At 44.1% G+C, this 22,535-nt stretch overlaps 1 protein-coding gene and 1 long non-coding RNA gene across 4 annotated transcripts in view; one reads left to right on the top strand and one right to left on the bottom strand.

Moving 5' to 3' along the window:
• The window catches only part of LOC150045844 (uncharacterized), a 148,610-nt gene extending 140,731 nt beyond the window's left edge, over positions 1-7,879 (bottom strand). The window contains exons 1-2 of the mRNA XM_090319168.1: positions 7,790-7,879; positions 170-342 (exon numbers count right to left, since the gene is read on the bottom strand). Of these exons, the coding sequence (XP_090175294.1) occupies positions 170-342; positions 7,790-7,820 (204 nt within the window). The 5' untranslated portion in view covers positions 7,821-7,879. The remainder of the gene's footprint in view (positions 1-169; positions 343-7,789) is intronic.
• Positions 7,880-8,460: 581 nt separating this feature from the next.
• LOC150045843 (uncharacterized) lies at positions 8,461-17,619 on the top strand. Of its 3 annotated transcripts, XR_016532738.1 has the most exons (5): positions 8,461-9,352; positions 9,968-10,205; positions 10,584-10,680; positions 11,786-12,023; positions 17,200-17,619. It is a non-coding gene; the product is annotated as an uncharacterized LOC150045843 (long non-coding RNA). The 3 variants fall into 3 exon arrangements; XR_016532739.1 differs by lacking the exon at positions 11,786-12,023; XR_016532737.1 differs by lacking the exon at positions 11,786-12,023 and having other exon boundaries at positions 16,899-17,619.
• Positions 17,620-22,535: the final 4,916 nt, after the last annotated feature.

The raw sequence follows: 22,535 nt of genomic DNA, 5'->3' as shown, positions 1-22,535 counted from the left end.
CTTCATCATCAGTTTATAAACCCAGAATGCTTGCCATATTGGTTTACTAAGGCGAGGCTAGTGTCTGCCCAACTGGGATGTTTTAAAGTGACAGTAAGGTATTCTCTGATAATTCCAAATCGAGACGTTAGCATAGCCACAATCCTTCACTAGGGGACAGAAAACTCACCCGGCCCCAGCTCCTGCGGACTGTGCTTTCCTCAGCTTGTGGCCGCGTTACGCCAGTCCCTTGCCCTGCTGCCTTCTCCGTGTCTTGCTGTCTCCCTTCTGTTCTCCTCTGAGGACACTCCCAGCACAAACCAGCGCAATCTCGACCGAGGGGTACCCTCATTTCACTGGCATCTAGAAAGATCAATTATTGTCCGATCAGTGTTATTTTCATATTTTAGGGCTAGGACTTATGATTTTAGGGTGACTATTAACCAGACTACCAGACCATCTCTCACACTTTTTAAAAAAGAACAATATGTATTATGGCATTGGATAAACTATTCTATTTTCTGAACTTTTGCTCGTTGCAACATTTCGGTGAGTAAAGAGCCTTTAGCAGGAAACGAATGGCTCATGCCTGTCACTCCAACTGCTCAGGAGATGGAGATCTGAAGACCATGGTTGCAAGCCAGCTTGGGCAAGAAAAATCATGAGATTCTCATCTCCAATACATTACTCAGAAAAAAAGCCAGAAGTGGTGCTGTGGCTCAAGTGGTAGAGCACTAGCCCTGAACACAAAGAGGCTCAGAGACAAACGGTAAACCAAGTCGGCATTGGAGCCCACTAGACACTCTGTTGGAGATGAGCTATACAACTTGAAGGAGAGGGAAGTCAGAAGAGGAAAAACTCAAAAAGAAATGTACTCATCACCTGAGGTCTGCAATGGTAACCCTTCTGTATGTCACCTTTATGATAAACTGTTTAGTGTTTGATTAAATCCATAATGTTTCTGACCTATTCTGATCTCTTGCTACTCTAATCTGTAATTTCCCACATTTACATTTCATTGTTTCATTTTTTTCTGAACTCTAAAATTTAGATAGATAAAAGGCTGTAGCTATTTATATTTTTCTAATTTCTTATTTCCAGAACCAATTCACAGGTGCTAAAGAATCTTCCATATCCACATTGTTATGTGGCTGTAAGCATTTGTTTTTGCAGAAAACATCTCACAGATATGGTCAGCTTTCATACAACTCGTATGCATTAAGACAAACAATAAAGTGTTAACCATTCTTAGTCACTAAAAAGATTATAAAGCAAATCTATCATTGATCTGTTTGTCAAGACCCAATACAACATAGACAAGTTGGCAAATCCTTCATCATGAGGTTGACTTTTCCAAATATCCTCTAATGAAATTTGCTCTGCTCTTTGAGGTCATCTGAGGACATTCATCCTTCCCTAACTTTTTTTCCCTCTCTTCAGTTCATCACACAACAATTTCTGTCTCGTTGCATAAACATTTTCTCAAATGTGCTGTGTTTGGCAAGACAGAAGATCTGTGAGTCAGTGCCGAGGACTTTAACTTAACATTGAATGAAGATGAGATGCTGAGTCACACCGGAGAGACCTTCCCTCCAGGAGCCAGATGTGAGGGAGATGAAAGAGTATGCTGCCTTCTCCACCCTCACCCATAAAGCAATCAGGGATAATTGACAATAAATCTGCAAGCTCAATACAGAACGAGTGGGCAGTAAATGCTGACGGAAATGATTGGAGAAGGCTTTAATGCAGAACTTTCCATGGCTTCTTCATCTGTGCCTTCTGTGCTTCAAAAGTCTGTATTAACTCTAACACCTCCCTCAGAAGGCTTTGCCAATGTTTTCAAGCAGAATTCATTGATAGCATTTCGGCACTTTGCAAATAATTATACAAGGAACATATGCCAGTTGGTACATAGTACAACATGTCATATTCGTTCCTGGGTATTTTGGGGTTTTCTTGTTTGTTTTGCTGGGATATTTAGGATTCTTGAGGGGAGAAAAGACATTACACCTTACTTCTATCCAGAAAATAAATGCTAGAGTAATGTCATGCTTAGTAAAGAATTAAAGACCCAGTTCATAAGCAAATGACAAAATTATGTCACAAATGTCCACTATTTCACCAAGGATTAAGACTTGCTAGAGCTTCTTTCTCAAACTAACAACAAACTAGTAATGTGGGTGGAGTAGGATAAAGCTACTTAGAAAAGAAACAAAACCAGACTTTCTCTCTACCACTCTAGTTAGTCATAGGAGAAAGCATCTGTAAGAGCATGCAGGGTTCTCTAGGATAGTTGTTGAAGAAAAGGGAAGAGGGCTATCTGCATGAAAGAATGAACAAATGAATCAAAGAAAGAATGAGGAAGCTTCAAGGTTTGAAGCTCTAATCCCAGCTACTCAAAGGGTGGAGATCTCAAGATTAGGGTTTGAAAGTGGTCTGGGAAGACAAATCAAGAGAGAGCCTTTATCTCTAATTAAACCACCAAAAAGCTGGAACTGGGGGTGTGACTCCAGTAATACAGCTCTAGTCATGAGCACAAAACAAAGAGCATGCAAGAACAAGAGACCTTCATTTGAGACCTAGTACAAGAAGATAAGCTTCATAAAGCCAAGTGTTTAGCCCAACAGAATACAATTAAACAATTTAAAATACATTGTTCCATCAATGTCTTGATATGGTGATGTCTGTAAATTCCAATGTACAAACCACAGACAAGGCTAAGATAAAAGATGCTCAAATGTAGAAGGGTAACTGAGAGAAACAAACAAGTCATTCTACGACTGAGGTTTATCCTTAGATGCTAATATCTGATCTTAAATTCTTCAGCTGACTCATCTTTAAATATTCGAAGACAGACTTCTCTCTTATTCCTCCTTTGAAATGAGTTTACCACATTAAATTTTCTTGAGAGCCATCTCAAAATTCTGAATTTTATTAGATTTTTTTGGCAAATAAATCCTCGCTCTGGAATGCTTTTTTACATATTGACTCAAGAGGGGTCAATAAGCTCCAACAGTTTACATCCAAATCAGAGAAATTCAGCAAGAGGCAATGTCTGAGTGAGGCCTGCTGGCAGTAATTGGTTATTAACCATTTGATAATCTAAGAAAACTCTATTCCTTGACTCCAAAGCCATATTTGCTAGAATCTTTGGCAAAGTTGAAGGTAGAAGGCAAAGAAAATCTCCAATTAAAAAGCAGCAGTTCTACCTCCCTTCATGAGGAAAAATGAATAAATTTCTAGTCCATTTTTCAGTAACATACAGAGACACAGAAAAGCATGTGATGGAGTAAACCTAATGGTTCCCTCTCAACATTTCAGCACATGTTTTAGAGAATTAAAACAAAAAATCCAGTGAAGGTGAAATTTATGGCTATTCACTTTTGCATTATAAACTAAGAAAGAAGGTGCACACAGGTGGCTCACACCTATGATATAGCTGCTCAGGAGTCTGCGATCAAGGGACTGGCTCAGATCCAACCCTGGTAGATAAATGTGTGAGACTCTCATCTCCACTTAACTAGCAAAACAGCAGAAGTGGAGGAATGGTTCAAGTGGTAGGGTACTATCCTTGAGTGAAAAAGCTGAGCAAGAACTTTAGGCCCTGGCTTCAGGGTACAAGCCCCATTATCAAAAGAAGAAGAGGAAGAGAAAGAGGAAGAAGGAGGAGGGGGGGGGAGGAGGGGGAGAAGAAAGAGAGGAGGAAAAGGAAGAGGAAGAAACAGCAACACCACAGAGCGGGCTGGAAGCCTGGCTCTAGATTCAAGTGATATAGTACTAGCAATAGCTAAGCTAACAAACTGAGCTAGCAGGAGGCCCTGATTCAAAATACCAGCTGTTGGGGTCCTTCATCCCCAGTCCCTCTTGCCCTGGTTTTTCAGTCTTTGAGGAGTTTTTCTTCTTTGACCTTTGTAGGTAGTTGCTTCCCTTTCTCTTGTTTACCACCTTTTTACAAAAACCTTTTTTCTTTTTCTTTCTCTTTGTCCCTCTCTTTCTCCTTGTCTTCCTCCCTGTCTTTTTCTTTTTCCCTGTGAGCAACTTCAGCCTGCAAAATCTCTTCAGGTTTCCCTGGTTGTTCAGTCTTTTTGTGCCTTTCAGGTTTTCTCTGGTTTTTCTTTTTTAAGCACTCTCATGCCCCTTTCGTGCCCCACGTTGGGTGCCAATATGTTGGGGTTCTTCATCCCCAGTCCCTCTTGAGGAGGAATGGGAAAAACACACCCCAACCAGTCCAAGCCGCGAGAGGAGAGGGCCCACTGTCCTCCCGCACTCAGCCTTGCTTCTCCCCAGCACGAACAGAAACGCCACGCAGCTTCATCAAGGCAGGAATCTCCCTCTCTCTAAAACTCCCCTCCTTATATTGGGTGCGGGAGCCTATCAACACAACAGGTGGGCAGGATAAAGAGGTCCACTTGTTTACCCCTACTGCAGGTCTCAGCAGAAAGTTATTAGAATGGCGTTACTCGGCCCCCAACAACCAGCACTGCAAATAATTAGAGAAATGAACATCATTTAACTTTTAAAAAAAGTAGAATTTAAATGCATTGCATTTACAATATGGACAGGGGACATTAAACTTAGTAAAAAGACCCAGCCTCCAAAAAGTTCTATATAGTTTTATTTAATATGTATAGAATAGTCAAATTTACAGAGGCTGTAAGTGAAATGGTAATTCCCAAAGAACAAAAGATAATGTTTAACAAGTATATAGATTTAACTCTAAAAGATCAAAACTATTCAGGAGACACATGCTCATGATGCTTGTACAAAATGGTTAATGTATTTAACATGATTGAAACCATGGAATCAAATAATGAAGGTGATACATTTTGTATGTGTGCTTTGTCACAATAAAAGATGCAGAAGAAAGCAAACAGGCACCATGGTGACCTTTGTGCATGAGCCATATCTGCCACCCGGTGGTCTGAGATCACAGTCCTTCATTCCCCAGAGCCAGGGTTCCTCAGGGGACAACCTTCACAGCTTAGGATCCCTGAGAGCAGCTTTCATAAAGAAGGGGACAGAGTTTTCCTGAAGAAAACTCTAATAAGAGTGGCTGAGACCCAGAATTACTTTCCTACCACCAGAAAAAAACAAACTTGATTTTTTTTTGCCAGTCCTCAAGGCCTGAACACTATCCTAGGGCTTTCTCTAGAGCTCTACCACTTGAGCCACAGCACCACTTCGAGCTATTTCAGTGTATGTGGTAGCGAGGAATCAAACCCAGGTCTTCGTACATGCTAGGCAAGCACTCTACCATTAGGCCAAACTCCCGGCCCAAACAACCTTGATTTTTTAACAGTATGTATAATACTGACTCATAAATTTCACTTTTGCCATCTAAGATCTCTGACCTTTCTGTTCTTTGGTTTAGCCTAATAGAGTTTTTTTTAAAAAAATGCTTCTCAAAGTGACTTTGTATTTTTCAGAACAGAAGATTATTGAAGGTTTGAAAACCAAAAGTTGAGCCTGCTTTGGGCAGAGAGAATAAAGCTGAGGAAGTAAGTGATCCTTCAGAGCGTGGTCAGGAAGGAGGAAGTGTGATTGTCACGGGGCATTGATTTTATGATGTACTGGTCATCCGATGTTCATTAAAAATGGTACTTAATCTTTGCATGTGAGTCATCTCGAATCTATAGCCTCTACTAATATATCATAGAGACATACAATATAGAAAGCCATTAACTGACACGTATTTGTTATTGGCAGCTTTCAAACTGTGCCCTCAGCAGAGCCCTGTCACATTTCCAATGCCCTTCTTGTCTGGGGAACCTTCCATGATGGTGAACAGCTCCTCTGTCTCTCAGTAACCCATATTATGTGATGTTTCGGGGAGGGTGGACCTGACTTACTCCTTAGTGCTCTCCTTGCCATTCATGCAGTAGGTATACAATTCTGTATACATTTTTCTAAACTAATGGACACTCAAAGAGTGAACTTCATTACATGACAGTAAGATGGAGCCAGGTAATGCGAGGGGCTAGGGGAGGAGCTGATGGGGAGGCACCATGACAGAAGGGGTAACATGGATCAAGATGCAGTGTACTGAAACGTCCACAAGCACTGTACATCACTTCCCTAGTCTCGCTTTTTTTGAAGACTTTAGGAAATAGAAGCAAACAGTGTTCCTGTTTCTCTTGCTTGCAACATGTTTAGAGATGTTGGTTGTGTCTCTGTGTCTGTGTTCATCACACTTTCATTTCTTTGATCAAACACCCAAAGATACAATTTAAAAGAGGAGGGAAAATAATGGGAAGGGGTAGCCATGTTCAAGAAGTACTGCACTCAGCACCTCGTGAGTGTAACTGTAGCCCCGGCTGAAAACAACAATAAAAAAAAAAAAATGGTACGGGGCAAAGTTAACCAGTTCAGTGAGGGGCTGCGGAAACTGAGGTGACAACCCAGTCCATGGAGACCAAGGCCAGGGGGACCTTCCCGAGGCCGGATGAGCACGTGGTCGGCTGTGACCCCCATCTCCTGAGGAGCCTCGGCCCCGCCTCGCCCTCCCCTCGCCCCGCCTCCCCTCGCCCCGCCCCGCCTCCCCTCGCCCCGCCCCGCCTCCCCTCGCCCCGCCTCCCCTCGCCCCGCCCCGCCTCCCCTCGCCCCGCCTCCCCTCGCCCCGCCCCGCCTCCCCTCGCCCCGCCTCCCCTCGCCCCGCCTCGCCCTCCCCTCGCCCCGCCTCGCCCTCCCCTCGCCCCGCCTCCCCTCGCCCCGCCCCGCCTCCCCTCGCCCCGCCCCGCCTCCCCTCGCCCCGCCTCCCCTCGCCCCGCCCCGCCTCCCCTCGCCCCGCCCCGCCTCCCCTCGCCCCGCCCCGCCTCCCCTCGCCCCGCCTCCCCTCGCCCCGCCCCGCCTCCCCTCGCCCCGCCCCGCCTCCCCTCGCCCCGCCCCGCCTCCCCTCGCCCCGCCTCGCCCTCCCCTCGCCCCGCCTCCCCTCGCCCCGCCTCCCCTCGCCCCGCCCCGCCTCCCCTCGCCCCGCCCCGCCCCGCCTCCCCTCGCCCCGCCTCCCCTCGCCCCGCCCCGCCTCCCCTCGCCCCGCCCCGCCTCCCCTCGCCCCGCCCCGCCTCCCCTCGCCCCGCCTCCCCTCGCCCCGCCCCGCCTCCCCTCGCCCCGCCCCGCCTCCCCTCGCCCCGCCCCGCCTCCCTGCGCGCCCTGGGGTAGGACTCTCCTGGCACATGGCCCACCTCAGCCCGCGGGCATGGTCTCCCTCTGGAAAGTCAGCGCCTTTGCAGCTGGCACCGGCGTCGGAGCTGAGCCCTGCCACCAGCGCGTCCATCTGTGACTTCAGGAAGAAGTGGGGGTGGAGTACACGAAAGAGCCACTGAACTGCGGGCGGAGGGGCGCCGGGCCTGTCCGCGTGGACGGGTCAAGCTGGGAAGACAGAGCGCCTGCGGGGCCGGCCGCCGTGTGGACGGCTGGGGGGCGGGGGGGCGCAGGGTGGGGGGAAAGGCCGCGGGCCCGGGAGGAGGGGAATGGCGACAGGCCCTTCCCGGGGGACCGAGTTCTTACAAGAGTGGGCGCTCCACTACCACCAGGCGACCTCAATGGCGCCTGGGCGCTGCGTGTGCGCATGCGCGCACGTGTCCCGCTGGGTCCGGAGCTGCGTGTGCGCATGCGTGCGCGTGTCCTGCGCCAGCCGGCACTGCGTGTGCGCATGCGCGCGTGTCCCCACCTCGTGCCGGCGCTGCGTGTGCGCATGCGCGCGCTTCCCCTTGGCCCGAAGCGCCCTGACTGGCTTTCAACCTCAGCGGGGAAACACTCCGGGGAAGCTTTATGGCCGATGGCAGCAAGACCTGTGTCTAAAGGCTGGGTTTACCTCGGGCTCGGCGGCGCCAAAGCTGGCTCATCACGAAGCTCGGAAAACACGGGGTGGGACGGGCTCCCTGCCCCCTTCGGTGACGCAACTTCCGGCGGCCCCTGTCTGTGATGCAACTTCCTGTGTCTGACCCCACCCGCGTCCCCTGTCTATGGCGCGACTTCCGGCATCTGTGACCAGGTGCAGCCCTCCACCTTCCTCCTCTGTGACATCATTCCACGGCTACGCCAGTGCCCATGTCCCGCCCCTTTGACGCCACTTCCTGTATGTGTCCATGTCGAGGACGCAACTTCCGGTGTGTGTTAATGCCTGCCAGGTAGATGATGGATGGATGGATGGATGGATGGATGGATGGATGGATGGATGGATGGATGGATACATAGATACATAGATACATAGATAGATAGATGATTGATTGATTGAAAGATAGATTAATGATAGATGATAGGTAGATAGATGATAGATACATACATAGATAGATGATTGATAGATGATTGATTGAAAGACAGATAATAGATAATAGATTGATAAATAAATAGATGATACATAGATATATAGACAGACAGACAGATAGCATTGGCCTTATCATCTTTAAGCCGCAGATGACAGAAGAGATTTCTTTCTCTTTAAATTAATAGTACCCATGTTGTCATCTTTTGTCCTAATGATTCTCATTGTTGCCAGAACAGAAGTCAAAACTTCCCTGAAAACATGGAACAAATGAAGGGGAAAGATTCTAAGAACCTTTCTGAAATAATGAGAAAGTTCCGTTCCAAGTAGGGCACTGAGAAAGGAGGAAAGTGCATTCTGTATGGATTTGCTAAGAAAGTAGAAGAGAAAAAGTATGCAATCCTGGTTCAAGAAAGTGGATGGTTAAGGGACAGTAAAGCTGAGCATTTAAAAGAGAAGTCTGGATACATTTGTGTAAAAATGGGGAGGGATAGCTTGAATGATAAGGTAAAGAGCCACTTGGAATGATAAGGTAAAGTTTAAGCTTCAATAAAAATGGAAAATGGGGGCAAATGTCTAAGAGATTTATACCCAAGGTAATTAAGAACACAGGCAGATCATTAAGTTTTGGAAAACTCTTCTTTTCTTTTGAGCCAGGAAAGCTATATGATTAATGACGATGGCATTAGAGAATTTTGAGATGGAGGAGAACTTTAGACATTTTCATGCAAATGGCTATTTCTCTAATGACAGAAGAAGAGTCAGAGAGCATCATGGAAGACGGGATTGAAACAAGTGAGAACGAAATCAAGTAGCTATGGTCAGCCATGGTGGATGCCTACGACAGAAGTTTTTCAATTGTCTATCAAAAAGAGGAGCTATTCCTCAAACTTCACTGTGGACACAGTGGCTAGGAGGGATGAGGAATAGATTCATTCCAGAGGAAGGGGCCGTAAACGACAAACAATGTCAGGAGACAGCTTAAAGAGAGCAAAGCACGCAAGGATTCCAAGGATCACAGACATATGGAAGCTTGCTGTAGGCATGGACAGAAGATGCTGAAAAACAAGGACTAGAAGGCATGGATGAAGAGGGATTTAAATGGAATGATTGGTGAGAAAGAAATCTAACCTGGATCAAATTTACAATGAGGAGCGGGCACTGGTGACTCACGTCTGTAATGCCAGCTACTCAGGAGGCTTAGATCTGAGGATAGCAGTTCAAAGCCAGCATGGGCTAGGAAAGCTATGAGACTCTTCTCTCCAATTAACCACCAAAATTCTGGAGGTGGAGCTGTGGCTCAAAGGGTAGAGTACCAGTTTTGAGCTGAAAGCTCAGGGAGAGTGCTCAGGCCTTGAATTCAAGATACGCATATGTAAAATGTAGCTTGTATACCTTTACCTAGCTCCTCAGGGTAAACAGTGATTTCCTTAGACAAAAGTTCATCATATATATCCATATATATATATATACATACATATATGTGTATGTGTATACACATACACGCATACACAAACATGCACACACACTGTGCCTAAGTGAAATATTTGACAAACCAACCCTAAAGTGTAGATGCCATGTTTGATTAAATGAGCTGTCTTCATGCTGTGCCTCAGGTATTAGGGAAAGATAGTTCTTACTGTCAATGGCTTCCTAATTTATCTAATGTTCTGTGTTCTGCCAGTTTAGCTGTTTAATTAGAGAACTATCCATTTCTCTTACTTACAGGAGTTTTGCTCTGACATGAGCTGCGGGTTAGAAAAAGAAGATTAAATGAGTCCATCCTGCTACTGGTGGTTATGGAAGACAAATGAAATTCACTAGAAAGCTAAAAAGCTCATTGTGGGAAATGCATCCATATCCTACTAGAGAGACTGTCACGAGCCTTGACAACTATAAGCAAATCGTCTTTTGTTAACTCATTTATTCAACGTTCTGAAAAGTAGCGCATTTGCCAGTGGCAGTGGTAAGAAGCCGTGGCGTGGTGGGAGGTTTGGAGTGACTTGTCTCTGCTAAGAGCAGTGGGAGGAGAGATCAATCGCCATTCATTTGTTTTTAACTTAATTTATGTCAAGAAAAATAATATTGACTGTTGTCATATTTTGTAAGGAATGTTAAAAGGCTTCTGTGAACGCATCGTCTTTGCTAATGCAATGTATGTTTTTTACTGTGAAGATAAACTAGAAATCATCAGCCTTTAATTTTTTTTAATCAATCCTGGGGCTTGAACTCGGGGCCTGGGTTCTGTCCCTGAGCTCTTTTTCTCAAGGCAAGTCTCTCCCACTTTGAGCCACAGCTCCACTTCCAGTTTTCTGGTGCTTCATTGGAGAATTTCCTTCCCCAGGTGATCTTTGAACTGTGATCCTCAGATCACAGCCTCCATGCAGCTAGGATTGCAGGCGCGAATCACCAGTCCCGGCTGGATCATCTGCTTTTTATAGGTGAGGAAATTCCTGCCAGTGTGGGGGAAATGTAACTTGTAAAATCAAAAAATTATCTGGAAGTTGGCCTCTACCAGATGGCACCTTTCTTCTCCGTGTCAAATTGTAACTAACCTGATGTCCATTTCCTCCCTTCCCTTTGCTGCTAATAGCCTGAAATTCTCGATGGTCTTGGGCCCACGTATGCCTCGTCCACCTGGCCTTTCTTTCTCCATCTTCATGTTTTATTCTCCCTGTGGGTGTGCTGACATTTCTCCCTTTTTATAAGGATAGCGGTCACTTTGGGTTAGAGAGTGTCAACTCTGGCCTGTCCTCCTTAGTTATTCCCAGCTTCAACAACATTGTTCTAAGTAAGATCACATTCACCAGAACTATCACCTATAGAACACTATGATCCACCCATAATACGATGGCCATATTAATTACTACAACTTTTTACTACAGCAAATTTAATTTCAGTAGCCATTTCCCACAATAGTAGTCAACTCATTGTTATTGTGATAGTATTGGGGGGGGGCTCTATACCCAACACGGTTTCCTTTGTAGTCTTCTAACAAAGATTGCCTAAAAATACTTTGCAATGTTCTAAAACTTGTCCTAAACATAGGCGAAATCACTAGGTAATAAAATAGAGAGTCTTTACTAAGCCACAACTGATACTTTAGTGGGTGGAGATAGATGGTAAGCACATAAATTCACTAATTGTGGTAAGACTGGCACCAAATTAAAGTATGTGATGCATTAGTAGGTGATTGGATGGTTAAAGTACACTAATATTTAGTAATTAATTATTTCTAAGTGGCATCATTATTAGAAAATAAGCATCATTAGTAATTACTATTAGTCGGCAGTTAGCAATTGCTCTCTGCCTGGATGAAATTTAACTTATCTCAACAAGAAGGAAACAACCAGGTGAAAACCATTTTGACAAATGCAGGAATCACACAGCGAGATGGGGGGGAGGGGAGGGGGGAGAGAGAGAAGGAGATCAAAAGTAAAGCCTGCATTTTACAGGGTGATAATAAGAAACAAAATACATGGAGTTAAGACCAGAGAGAAAAAAAACAGATACCCGCCCAACCCAGTATTAATTTATCTCTGATAGAAGTATCTGTGAAGTAGTCCATCTTTGGCCAGCACGTATGCACTGGTTACTGAGCACCGAGACCACAGGTGAGGACCTTGGAGTCTTCTGCCCTCCAGGCAGCCCGGGTGGCAGCAAGGAGGGAGAGAACAAGTGGACTCAGAGTGTCTTTTACAAAGACAAGGAATTTGAATAGGTTTCTGACACGGGAAAGGAAAGGATGCGAACCCAAGCCCACTCACCTGCATGGGACAGCCAGGTAAGAGGCACTGCCATGAAGAGAAGCGAGGGGCAGGTGAGGGATTGCCCTCTGGCTGTCGTGAGTCAGTGCTGAAGCTGTCTCCCAGGTTTTGGCTTTCTACAATGCCCCATGTTTATTTCTGTTTGCATTCGGTTTACCATGGGACTGGAGGCGTCTCCAACAGCCACTTAAGTTGGGAACTTGGTTGGCAGCCGAGGGCTCTCTAGGCAGTGACTCAGTCCTGAGAACTCTGAGCTCCTGGGTAAGCTCATCCCTGATGGATTAAGTTCATCCCCGACGGTGGCAGCACGGGAGGTGATGGATAGTGGTGTGCACTTGAAGAAAGGAGGTCCCTGGAGCCCTGCCTCAGTGCGCAGCTCTTTCCTGGCCCCATGCTGTATGCCACTCGTCCCCTTGCTGTATGCCACTCGTCCTCTTGCCTGTCCTCCACAAGATGAGCATTCTCGGCTTCTGCTGCCAGGACTTTCTGTGGCACAACAACAATGCTGGAACCAATAGACAAGAACTGGGAACTGATATCTCCATCACAGTCACAGAACGCTGAGGCACCTCACATCCCATGACACCCTAACAATCCCTGCTCGGTAGAAATCCACAGAGGCAGCAGTTCTGTTATGGAGACTTCAGAAATTCTCTTTCCACATGGACCATTACCTGGGGAATGATCCTATCACCTCTACTTCACTCAGCCCCGATCCCGTGATGCCTCTAGGGGCACCGTTCACTGTTACCCTCATTATAACCCAGGGAGGCAGGCGGCAACTTTCGTGACCTCAGCCAACACTTTAGCAGATGAAGGCTGTGAGCGAGGCTGACAGAGTTACCCAGTAACTCAAAGGAAAAACATCAACGCTTCTCCTGGGACTCCAGAGTCAGGGCGCTCACTCCTCTGGGCAGTGGCCATCTAGGGGGAACTGAGACTCAAGTTTTGCCATCCTATCACTACTCTGAGATCCATTCAGCTCCACAGTTAAGTGAGAACATGCAAGGAAAATGTGCTTCCATCTGTGTTCCCACAAAAGGAATGGAGCCTTGACCTAGAAGAATTAGCAAGACAAAAGAATCTGACGCCACTCTTACCATTCTATCTCATTCTGCTAGCAAATTTCCCTAAAATTTGGAGAAGAAGAAACACTACTTTCAACAAAGGAGCTATATTTAACCTATGTGGGCGTCCTCTGTAGTCAAAATACACTTAAGTCTCCTACTCAGTCATCCGAACGTCGCTTTAAAGCAATTAGCTTTGTTATGTCAATTGTAATGTCAAATGATTTCCTTCAGAATGATTTTTGGTCCCTGGGAATGAGCTATGAATAAAAAGCACCATGAGATCTTCAACATGTTTTCTGTCAAACATGGTTCGATACTTTGAAAAATTTCAAGGATTTTTGCTGAGTGAAGGTAGCCAAAGTTAACACTGATGTGAGAGCCTGAACACCACCTGTGTGCCCAAACCACAGGAAAAACCATCACACTCCCTTTCCTATCACGTGTTCTCCTCTTAAGGGAGCTAAGATTGCAATATTGCCCTCCCTCTTCTGTCTTCCACATCCATAATTATTTTCATCTTCTTACATTCCCCGTGGCTTCTCAACTGATCGAACCTCATCAATCCTCTTAGCTTTCTTGAGTAACCCCCGTAGAAGCAATTGAAAATGAAGATATGTTTAAATGATATTCTTTCAGCCTATTTTAGACAAAGGGCATACATATGCTCACTTTGAAGGTCATGGTAGTACATCCATTTTGTATTGCTTGCTATAACAAATTTCCACACATTTAGAGGATTCGAAGGACAAATAATGTATTCATTCAGGGCACAATGAAGAGATGACAGAGAAGACATCATTCCCTTGTCTGTCAGTGAGGCGTTCTGGGAAGAGATTAGCACTGAAATCAGTAGGCTGAAAAAAGAATATCTACCCTCACAAATATGGCTCCCAAACAATTTATCCTTGAAGGAAATCAGAATATGGAAGCAGTAGAGGGAGGTGATGTGACATTTCCTCTTGAGTAGAGATGCTCATCTGCTCCAGGCTTTAGAGGTGCGTTTGTTATGGATTCTGCAAACCCTGAGACCTGCACCAACAGCTGCATAGTATCGGCTTTCCCCTTCCCATAAGCAAAATACCTGTGGCTGAATAATTTGTGAGGAAAGCAGAGCTGGGAAGCTTAAGGTCCAGGGACCATTCTGGTGATGGCCTCCTTGCTGCTGGGGACGGCATGCAGACATCTCGGGCAACTCCAGAGGACACAGGACACGGCATAGTAAGGCAGAGCCATGCTGGCTTTACAGCAGACTGACCATGAGTTCACTGACCCAGGAGAGGATTTACCTAGTCACAAGGACTGAGCCCTTCCTCCCCAATCACCCCCTCAAAGTCCCATTTCCAAATTTCATTAACATAAGAATTGGCAGATTAGATGCCCAGTTGAAGAAATGTGGGGGACACATGGCCTGGGTGGCCAGCCTGTCATTTCGTTCCTAGCCTCTCTTAAATCAGACTGAGTCATACTGCTGGCTCCCCAGTCTGCATGGAGTATGTGATGAGACTCCTGGGTCTCTATAATAATTGTGTGTGTGTGTGTGTGTGTGTGTGTGTGTGTACGTGCGGGTGTCCTATTAGCTCTCCTTCTAAAGAAAGCATATTACTATACCATGGAAGGTCACATATTCCCATGTCTGTGCCAAATTTCTGTTGTTTGTAAACTGCAAAACTTAAGCATTTTGATACAGAAACTCAAAGACTAAGAAAACAAGACATGGGAGGAGCTGGAAAGCAGGGTCTGCACACAGATGCCCCAACTTCTGCCAGAATCTTAACAACTACCTCCAGCCAGTCCAGAACTGGCACATTGAGGGAGGATTTTTCTCTACCCTCTGCTCTAAGCTGCTAGAAAACATGTAGTAAGCTCTCCTTTGGCTGGGTGCTAGACACCCATGCCTGTAATCCTAGCTACTTAGGAGACTGAGATCTGAGGGCTGTTGGTCAAATACAGCCCGGGCAGAGGAAAAGCCCGAGAGCCTCTACCTCCAGCAGTTGTGGAAGGAACAGATTCAATGATAAAACTCCCCAAGTCATTCCCCTTGGCCTGGTGTCACACTGCAAAGGCTGCCTTCAGTTGGAAAGCCCTAACCTACGCACACACCAAGGCGCATGCAACCCCACGAGCCCTGCAAACCTGGACACACTTTTTAACCAGTCCAGTTCTCCTGCCAGGAACTAGAATCCAAATATGCAGGCAGAATAAGCCACAGATAGTTCCCAGAGCAAAACTCTACACTTGTAGCCTTTCTATGAGGAGATTCAGTCACCACCATAATACATATTTATCTCAATGAAGCAGACAACACTTCTCCACAGTGGCTGTATCATTGCAACAGTAAAATCTGAGGATTGAAATTCTAAGCCGGTGTGGACAGGAAACTTCCTGAGATTCTCATTTCCACTTATCAAAGGGCTGGAAGGTGAAGCTGGAGTAGAGCCTTGAACACAAAAGCTCAAACAGGCCCTGGGTTCAGACCCCAGAAACTGCACAAAGAAAAATATATATCTTATATAGAATTTATATCATATGAGATAAAATCGGTGCACGTATTTTTATACTTGAGGCATTTGTTCTGCTGTAATTATTCACAAAATCCTGAGGAAAAAAAAACGATTCTTCTTCCTGTTCTCAAAGAGGATAGGACCTTAAATATGACTTTTTAAAATGTTAAGAATTTAAGCTCATGAATATATGGTAATATCCTGGAGCTATGTCCAGGCATGCTAGAAGATGTAAAGTAAGTAGATAAAATTCAGATTTCATAATCTATATAATGCGCAAATTAATAAACATGTAAAATAGCATACACATATGTAATGATTATAAACAAATAACTTTTACAAAATGACTAAATGTTAGATATGTATCTTGAGAATAACATGTCATTGTCAGCTGTAGAATCTCCTTTAAGTTTTATTGCCAACGTTGTCACCATTTTCAACAAACTGAGAAATGCACAGTGTTAAACATTCTGTAATTTTTTTCAGTTAAGTCAAATTAGGCTTTTTTCTTTTCAAAAGAAAAGAATTGGTTGGCTCCATCTGATCTAATCTGGAGCAAAGGAGGAAGTCATACTCAACCGTGCCTCATTGTCAGCATAATTAATTTCAGTTGGATTTGTCAAACTTTGTTAAATAAGGAATCAGAATATTTTAATTAAATGATAGTATCATTTTATGTTGTACCTTCAGACTTAATAAGTCTTCTAATGCAGAATAGAATTATGAAATTGAAACGTTAATGTCTTGACTTTCCAAAAAGAAATTACAAAAACACAAGAAATGTAGTCTGGGTTGAAAACTATTATCATCACTTGTATTTTATCTTCAGACCTCAGTTCAAAGAAATTTGCTCCAATTTGCTTAAGGGGTGTGAATGCTTCGAGCTTGGGACGTCACAAAGATGAACTTCCTAGAGAGCCCCTCTGCCTCTCAGACAGTCCTCCAGTGTATAAAAAAAACTTACTAAGAAGTCACTAAAGACTCTTAACAGCCATATGTCTCAATGGATTACCACGTATCAATAGGGAACTTTGTCGCCTGAGAATGTCCTTGGACTTTCTCAAGGCTAGAGCTCTGCCACTTGAGCCTCAGCACCACTTCTGGCTTTTTTCTATATATGTAGTACCAAGGAATCGAACCCGGGTTTTCGTGCATGCTAGGCAAGCACTCTACCACTAGGCCAAAACTCCCAGCTCCTCATGCCCCATTTTTAAGCCAATCCGGACCAGCTATTGAACCAACCTCAAGCCCACTGACTGGGCCAATCTGTCAGTCATCCTGGTATTCAAATCAGTTGACCCCTTGTCCATTCTCTCTCCAGAACTTCCTTGTATCACGGCCACCTGCCAACCTACGGCTGTGACTGGTTGAGTTTCGTCAATAGCAATTCTGTATTCCACGATGACGTGACATTCCTCAGCTCTGAAAGTGCTTTAATTGTGTTGGGAAGGAAAAGATAGATGAGGCACAGACTGTTATGGTCTGCATGCAGAACAGATACTTCCACACTGTGCAAAATCTCAGCGGACAGCCATGGCGGACATGACAGCAAGTCCACTGTCAAGCTCTCCTCTCCCTTCCGTCTCACTAGGTCATGCTCTTGAATTTGTTTCCCCTGACAGGTCTCAAGTGTTCAGCTGTGCCAAGCTCACTTGTCAACATTTTCCAACTACCTGGAACTATTACCTTTTCAAAAAGCAAGAGACTCTGCCATTTATCCTGGCCAAAAGAGGTCCTGCAAACAGAATACTATTGAATTTTACCCTCCCTCCAAGACTCTATAAGCTCAAACACTGGACAGATGGTGCATGAAGATTTTACCTTCCCTCTTGCTGCAGAGCTCTTCTAAATAATATGTGGTTATCTTATTCACCAGGTGTCAGTCTGAGTAATAAAAGGGAATACAAATGGTTTTTTCATTATAGTAGTAATCTGAATCATAATTCTGCTTCCCTTCCACTTACAGAAGCAGCGTGATGAAACAAAAATCAATGTCCCCTAGACAAAATATCATTAAGACTGGAATTCAAAATGTATTCTCAATTTGGCTGCATTAATAAATTGCTTCATGGTTATTGTTGCCTGGCTCATTTCAGGGAATTATTAAGCATTGTGAACTTAAGTCACTTAGCAATGCCATCAATCGCTTATGTGCCTTGTATATTGTGCTATCTACATGATCAATAAGAATCAACAAATGAACATTTTCAAGAAATGCCTCTAAGGAAAGTGAGTGTGTGTTCACATACACACGTATGTGTCAAAATTCCAGCTGAACGCAGTACCTGCTCCCACTGAGAAAGGACAAAGGCTCTTTCCACACAGTCTCCAGATCCTGACACAATTCACCCAGGGTCAATTCAAGACACTCAGGATCTTTGTGAAGGAAAAACAGTAAAATTGGCTTTCCACCTGAATTATGGCAGGAGCTTTATATAGGAAAAAAATCTAATTTATGAGTTTTGGATTTTGTTTTTAAGATTTCAGTCACCTCAGAAATGACAAGCTGGGGTCTGACTCCCCACACCAGCTCAATCATCTATCTTCCCACAAGCCAGAGGTGCCAAAAGGCGGAAGCTTTTGTTAAAGGGAGGAAATTTTATTTGGGGTGGAGGGTTCTCTTTCTAACCATTTTCCTTTAGCGTCCTTTGTGGGATACTGGTAGTGTTTCACAGTGATTTCTTTGTAAGAACCACTTTTGTCCACGCTGTCTTAAGCCACCTATGGATTCCATGTGATCACTATCGAAGTCCTAATGGCATGCATCTCAGAAACAGCAAAACACAATCCTCAAAGTTTTGCAGAACCACAAAAGATTTGAAATAGCCAAAGTAATATCAAAGGGAAGAGAAGATGAATATATTGCATTTCCCCATTGAAACTTTCCAAAAGCAAAAACAAAAGCTACGCTATCCAAAATAGTCCATTACAGGCAAAGACCAGTAGAATAGAGAATGATGGGCCAGAAATAGATGCAATCTTATATATGGTCAATTAATTTTTTACAAAGGGCATCAGAAAAACACCCTGGAGGAAAAGATGGTCCATTTAGTAAATTTTAGTAAATCGTTCTGTAAGAAATGGATTTGCACATACAAACACACTTAACTCACACCACACACATCGCTTAGCTCAATTAACATCAATTAAGTGGATAAAATATTTTCTACTTTGACCCAGGTAATGCTGACAGCTGGTCTAGAAACCACACTTCTGAGAATCACCTGTCTAAACTGATTTCTTGTATCAGTGAATGATTTGGACTGGGTCCTGTAGAGTAATTCAGAAGGTTTCACATGATACATATTTATTATGCAAATATTAGATACAGAAGACATTTTTCAAGGCACATTGGATACATCAATCTACAAAATGTCCCTTTTGAACAGTGTAGCTTCACACATCTTCAATGATCACGTGATCCTGGGCCCACTGGGTACATTCTCATGGCTGGACTTGGACCTGGGTTGTGCTTTCTGGGCACTGAGCCACAGAAAGAGCTTCCTGTTGGAAATCTGCTCCTGTGAAGCCAACACCACGTCCACCGTGTCCACGTGAGGCCTGCAAAGCCCAGGATCCTTGCCTTGCCCTTCTTCTTCATCTCTGTCTGCAGTGCTCTCTTGTCCCCTCTTCCCTGAGGCTGACTCAGCTCTTTTCTGTGTGCATTCATTATTTTGGTCACTGCAATCAAAAAAACGCAACATAACAGCTTTAAGAGGGTCTGTGCCGTGCTGCTTGGCTCCTAGCTTGCACTGGAGCAAATTATGGTGGTTTCCAGAGTTAGTGGTGAAAGCTCACTTTTGCTTCTTGGAAGAGAAAACAAGTGAATTTTTACATAACAGGAAAAGATCATATTTGCATTCCAAAATGATAACTCGATGAGAACAAAATCACACAATCTATCTCATTAAAATGAGAAAAAAGTGCATGAGAGTAAGGTCGTCTTTCCATTGTTTTGAATAATATGTTCCTTAAAAAAAAAAAGAAAATCATAACATACCAGAGGTTGACAGAAAATGTGTCTTGGGAAGAAATTAGCTTCTTTTTTCCTAGTAGATCACCGGAAACACAGGGGTTGAGGTAAGAACCTGTACCGCAAGGGTGCCACGAGCCACACAGGATGACATGCAAGGACCGATAGGGCTGAGAGGGCCACCTCACCCTTTGCCTGGTGTACTGATTCTGACAGAAGACTTCAGAGATGACCCACAGTGCCGCACTGAACACGGAAGAACTCTGCTTTGGCATGCAATTCTATCTCATCCAAATTACTGCCCACGTCACTATTAAAACAGAAGTAAATCCCAACAGATGTGGGTTTGCACAGCCTTTCACCCTTTTAAACTCCTGCGGAGACGTCTCATGCCTTTATAATGAAACTTGAACTTCTCTCCATGGTCCTCAAGATCCTGAGGGGTCTGGCACCTGGCTCTCCCCACACCTTGTCCACAGAGACTCTTTCATACATTCATCATGGCTCGCTTATGCTGGGAATATTCTGTATTGCCCCAGTGAACTTCAGAATGTAGCTTCCCACATACTCAGTATCTACGGCAGTTAATGGCATCTGATGGCCAATCCACATTTATTATGTGGCAACAGAATTGCCCATCTTATAATTCCCCTACAATGTCCCCTATGTGGTAAGTATCAGCATTTCAAGTTCCATGAGCCTACTGGGTGGGGGGGGGGGCGAAGTAGCCTAAAAAACAGATCTACAGGAAAATCTCAAGTTTTTACTTTTTAAGATGAAGCCCAACCATAGCTATATCTATTTCAGTCAACTCTTATTTTGCCATGACGCTGCTGTCTCTGCTAGCTAGCAGCTGAAGAAACTTCTCTTGGGTCAATAGTTCACTGAGTATATTAAATGCCTCCTTGTCAGACCTGCAGTGTGACTGGATAATGATAGTCATTCTCAGGTCAGGAGAGGAGAACCTTCAGCATTCGTTCGGATACCCTAGATGTCTATGGGTGGCTCAGGATACGACAGGAATGTAAAAGGTAATCATTAACAACTCACTGCCTCACCACTCTCCAGACTTCTTTGCTCCCAGAGGGCACTCAATAGAAAGCTGCCCTGCAAAGCGATCAACCTCTGGGTGGAATTCCCTCTCCTGAAGAGAGATGCAGATACACAGACCAGCCAGCCGCGCCACCGTGCACACAGGCACTTGTGGATTTGCTTTAAATGCCGTCATGCTATGAGTATCGGTAACCTTGACTCACGTTTCCATTGTTTTTCCCTTGGCCTCCTCTCACATCTCATCCCCCCTAAAGTCAGCTGAGTAGGGAGGACACTCATAGTGGATAAAAGTAGGCAATCCTTCTTCTAGTTATCATTTCCATCCAGTAATTTCTTACACGTCAAGAGTCTGAACTTGTAACATTGCTCCAAGCAACCTCAAGAAGAAAGCAGGTCACTCGTGCTCACTCACACTTCACACACTTACTGTCTCTTCTTTCTGTCCCAGAACATCTCACAGGTATTTCGGAGTACTCTGGCTTTGCGTCCTCAGGGGAATCAGAGGTATTTAGCTACCTTTTTGGCTTACATTTAAAATTTACAGTGCCAGTAAATATGTGAGGATTTATGATAACCATGCATTCACATGTTAAAGTTCAGAATGGAAATCATCTGTTGCCCTGAATTTTGAAGCTAGTTTAAAATGTATGTGAAGGAACAGAGGCATTCATCAACCTATTCTGGACTGTGGATTCTTCATTTTTGAGAAACACTTCAAGAATTTCTTAACAGGCTCAGCTCTCCATGCCAAAAAATCTGTCAGAGGAGCTGACAGGTGAAACAAGAATCCCAGCTCTTGAAAGGCAGAGGGAGGAGTTTCCATCCACACTGGCTTCTTTCCCTTCTCACCCCTCCACCATACAATGCCAATGATTCGGGTATAGCAAACAAATATCTAGATTGATTTAGGGGCCAGTAATTAAACATTTCCTCGTATGTTTTTCCGCAGGTATTCATGGTTTTATCCTATATAGTAGATGGTTATTTATTCTGAGCTTATTATTGAATATGTTGGGTGATAGCAGTTAACACCTTTTAATTTCAGCAGTGCTGTGAGTCCCAGACCCTTTAAGACTTTAATGAGAGTGACTTCCTTTTCCTCAGCATAAGTAAAGCACACATTTAAATCAATTCTGTTCACTCCAAAAGTATGGATATACTCTAAAGGCATAGAGATGAGTGGCTTTAAATTATGAGGTTAGTTCTTTCTCGTATCTGTATACTGTAGCAACTATTCAAAATCACTGACTTCTTACATTTTTTCCTTTACTATAAACATTCACAGTGACTTCATTTTGACTACCTCTTATTGTGAACCTTTTAGTTGAGTCCTGGGATATAGAAAACCCATATCTTTTGCTGATTTAAAAATCAGTTTGACCATAAGAAAACTGGAATGTGGGTTGAAATGTACATGGTACTATCTACTGAGTACAGGAGCATAATTTTACTTTACTGCAGACACTTCAACGGCTGCTACCCACTTATCTGCATGCAGTCACGGAAAACATGCTCACTTCTCACCTGTCAGGCCGTGACCTGCTTCTCTGTCTGATTTTGATGAATGTGGCAAGACTTCGGTGCTGGAATCAGAGTTAATGTCTTTTTCTTGACATGTAAAATGCTACTTGAGGAGGGTAGAGCTTCCCACATCCCCATCCCCTGTCTATAATCCTCGTGTAAATAAAACAGTTAAATGGATCCTCAGGAGTCACTTCTATGATTAAGACTTAGATTAAGAAAATAATATAGCACATCAATTAAGTTCAAATTTCTGAAATAAGTGAGGCCTTGCAAATTTTTAGGTAAGTTATTTTTGTTTTTCATCTGAAATTTAAATTCACTTGGCTGTCTTAGAATGGCTTGACAACTCTACCTGAACAAAGCTCCTTTGAAACTCACAGGACGACATTATGTTAAAAACTGGGAATT

This window comes from Megascapheus bottae, chromosome 26 (genome assembly GCF_031878675.1).
Source record: "Megascapheus bottae isolate mThoBot1 chromosome 26, mThoBot2.hap1, whole genome shotgun sequence".
Classification (NCBI taxonomy): Eukaryota; Metazoa; Chordata; class Mammalia; order Rodentia; family Geomyidae; genus Megascapheus; species Megascapheus bottae.
This window is presented reverse-complemented; position numbering and strand designations above follow the sequence as displayed.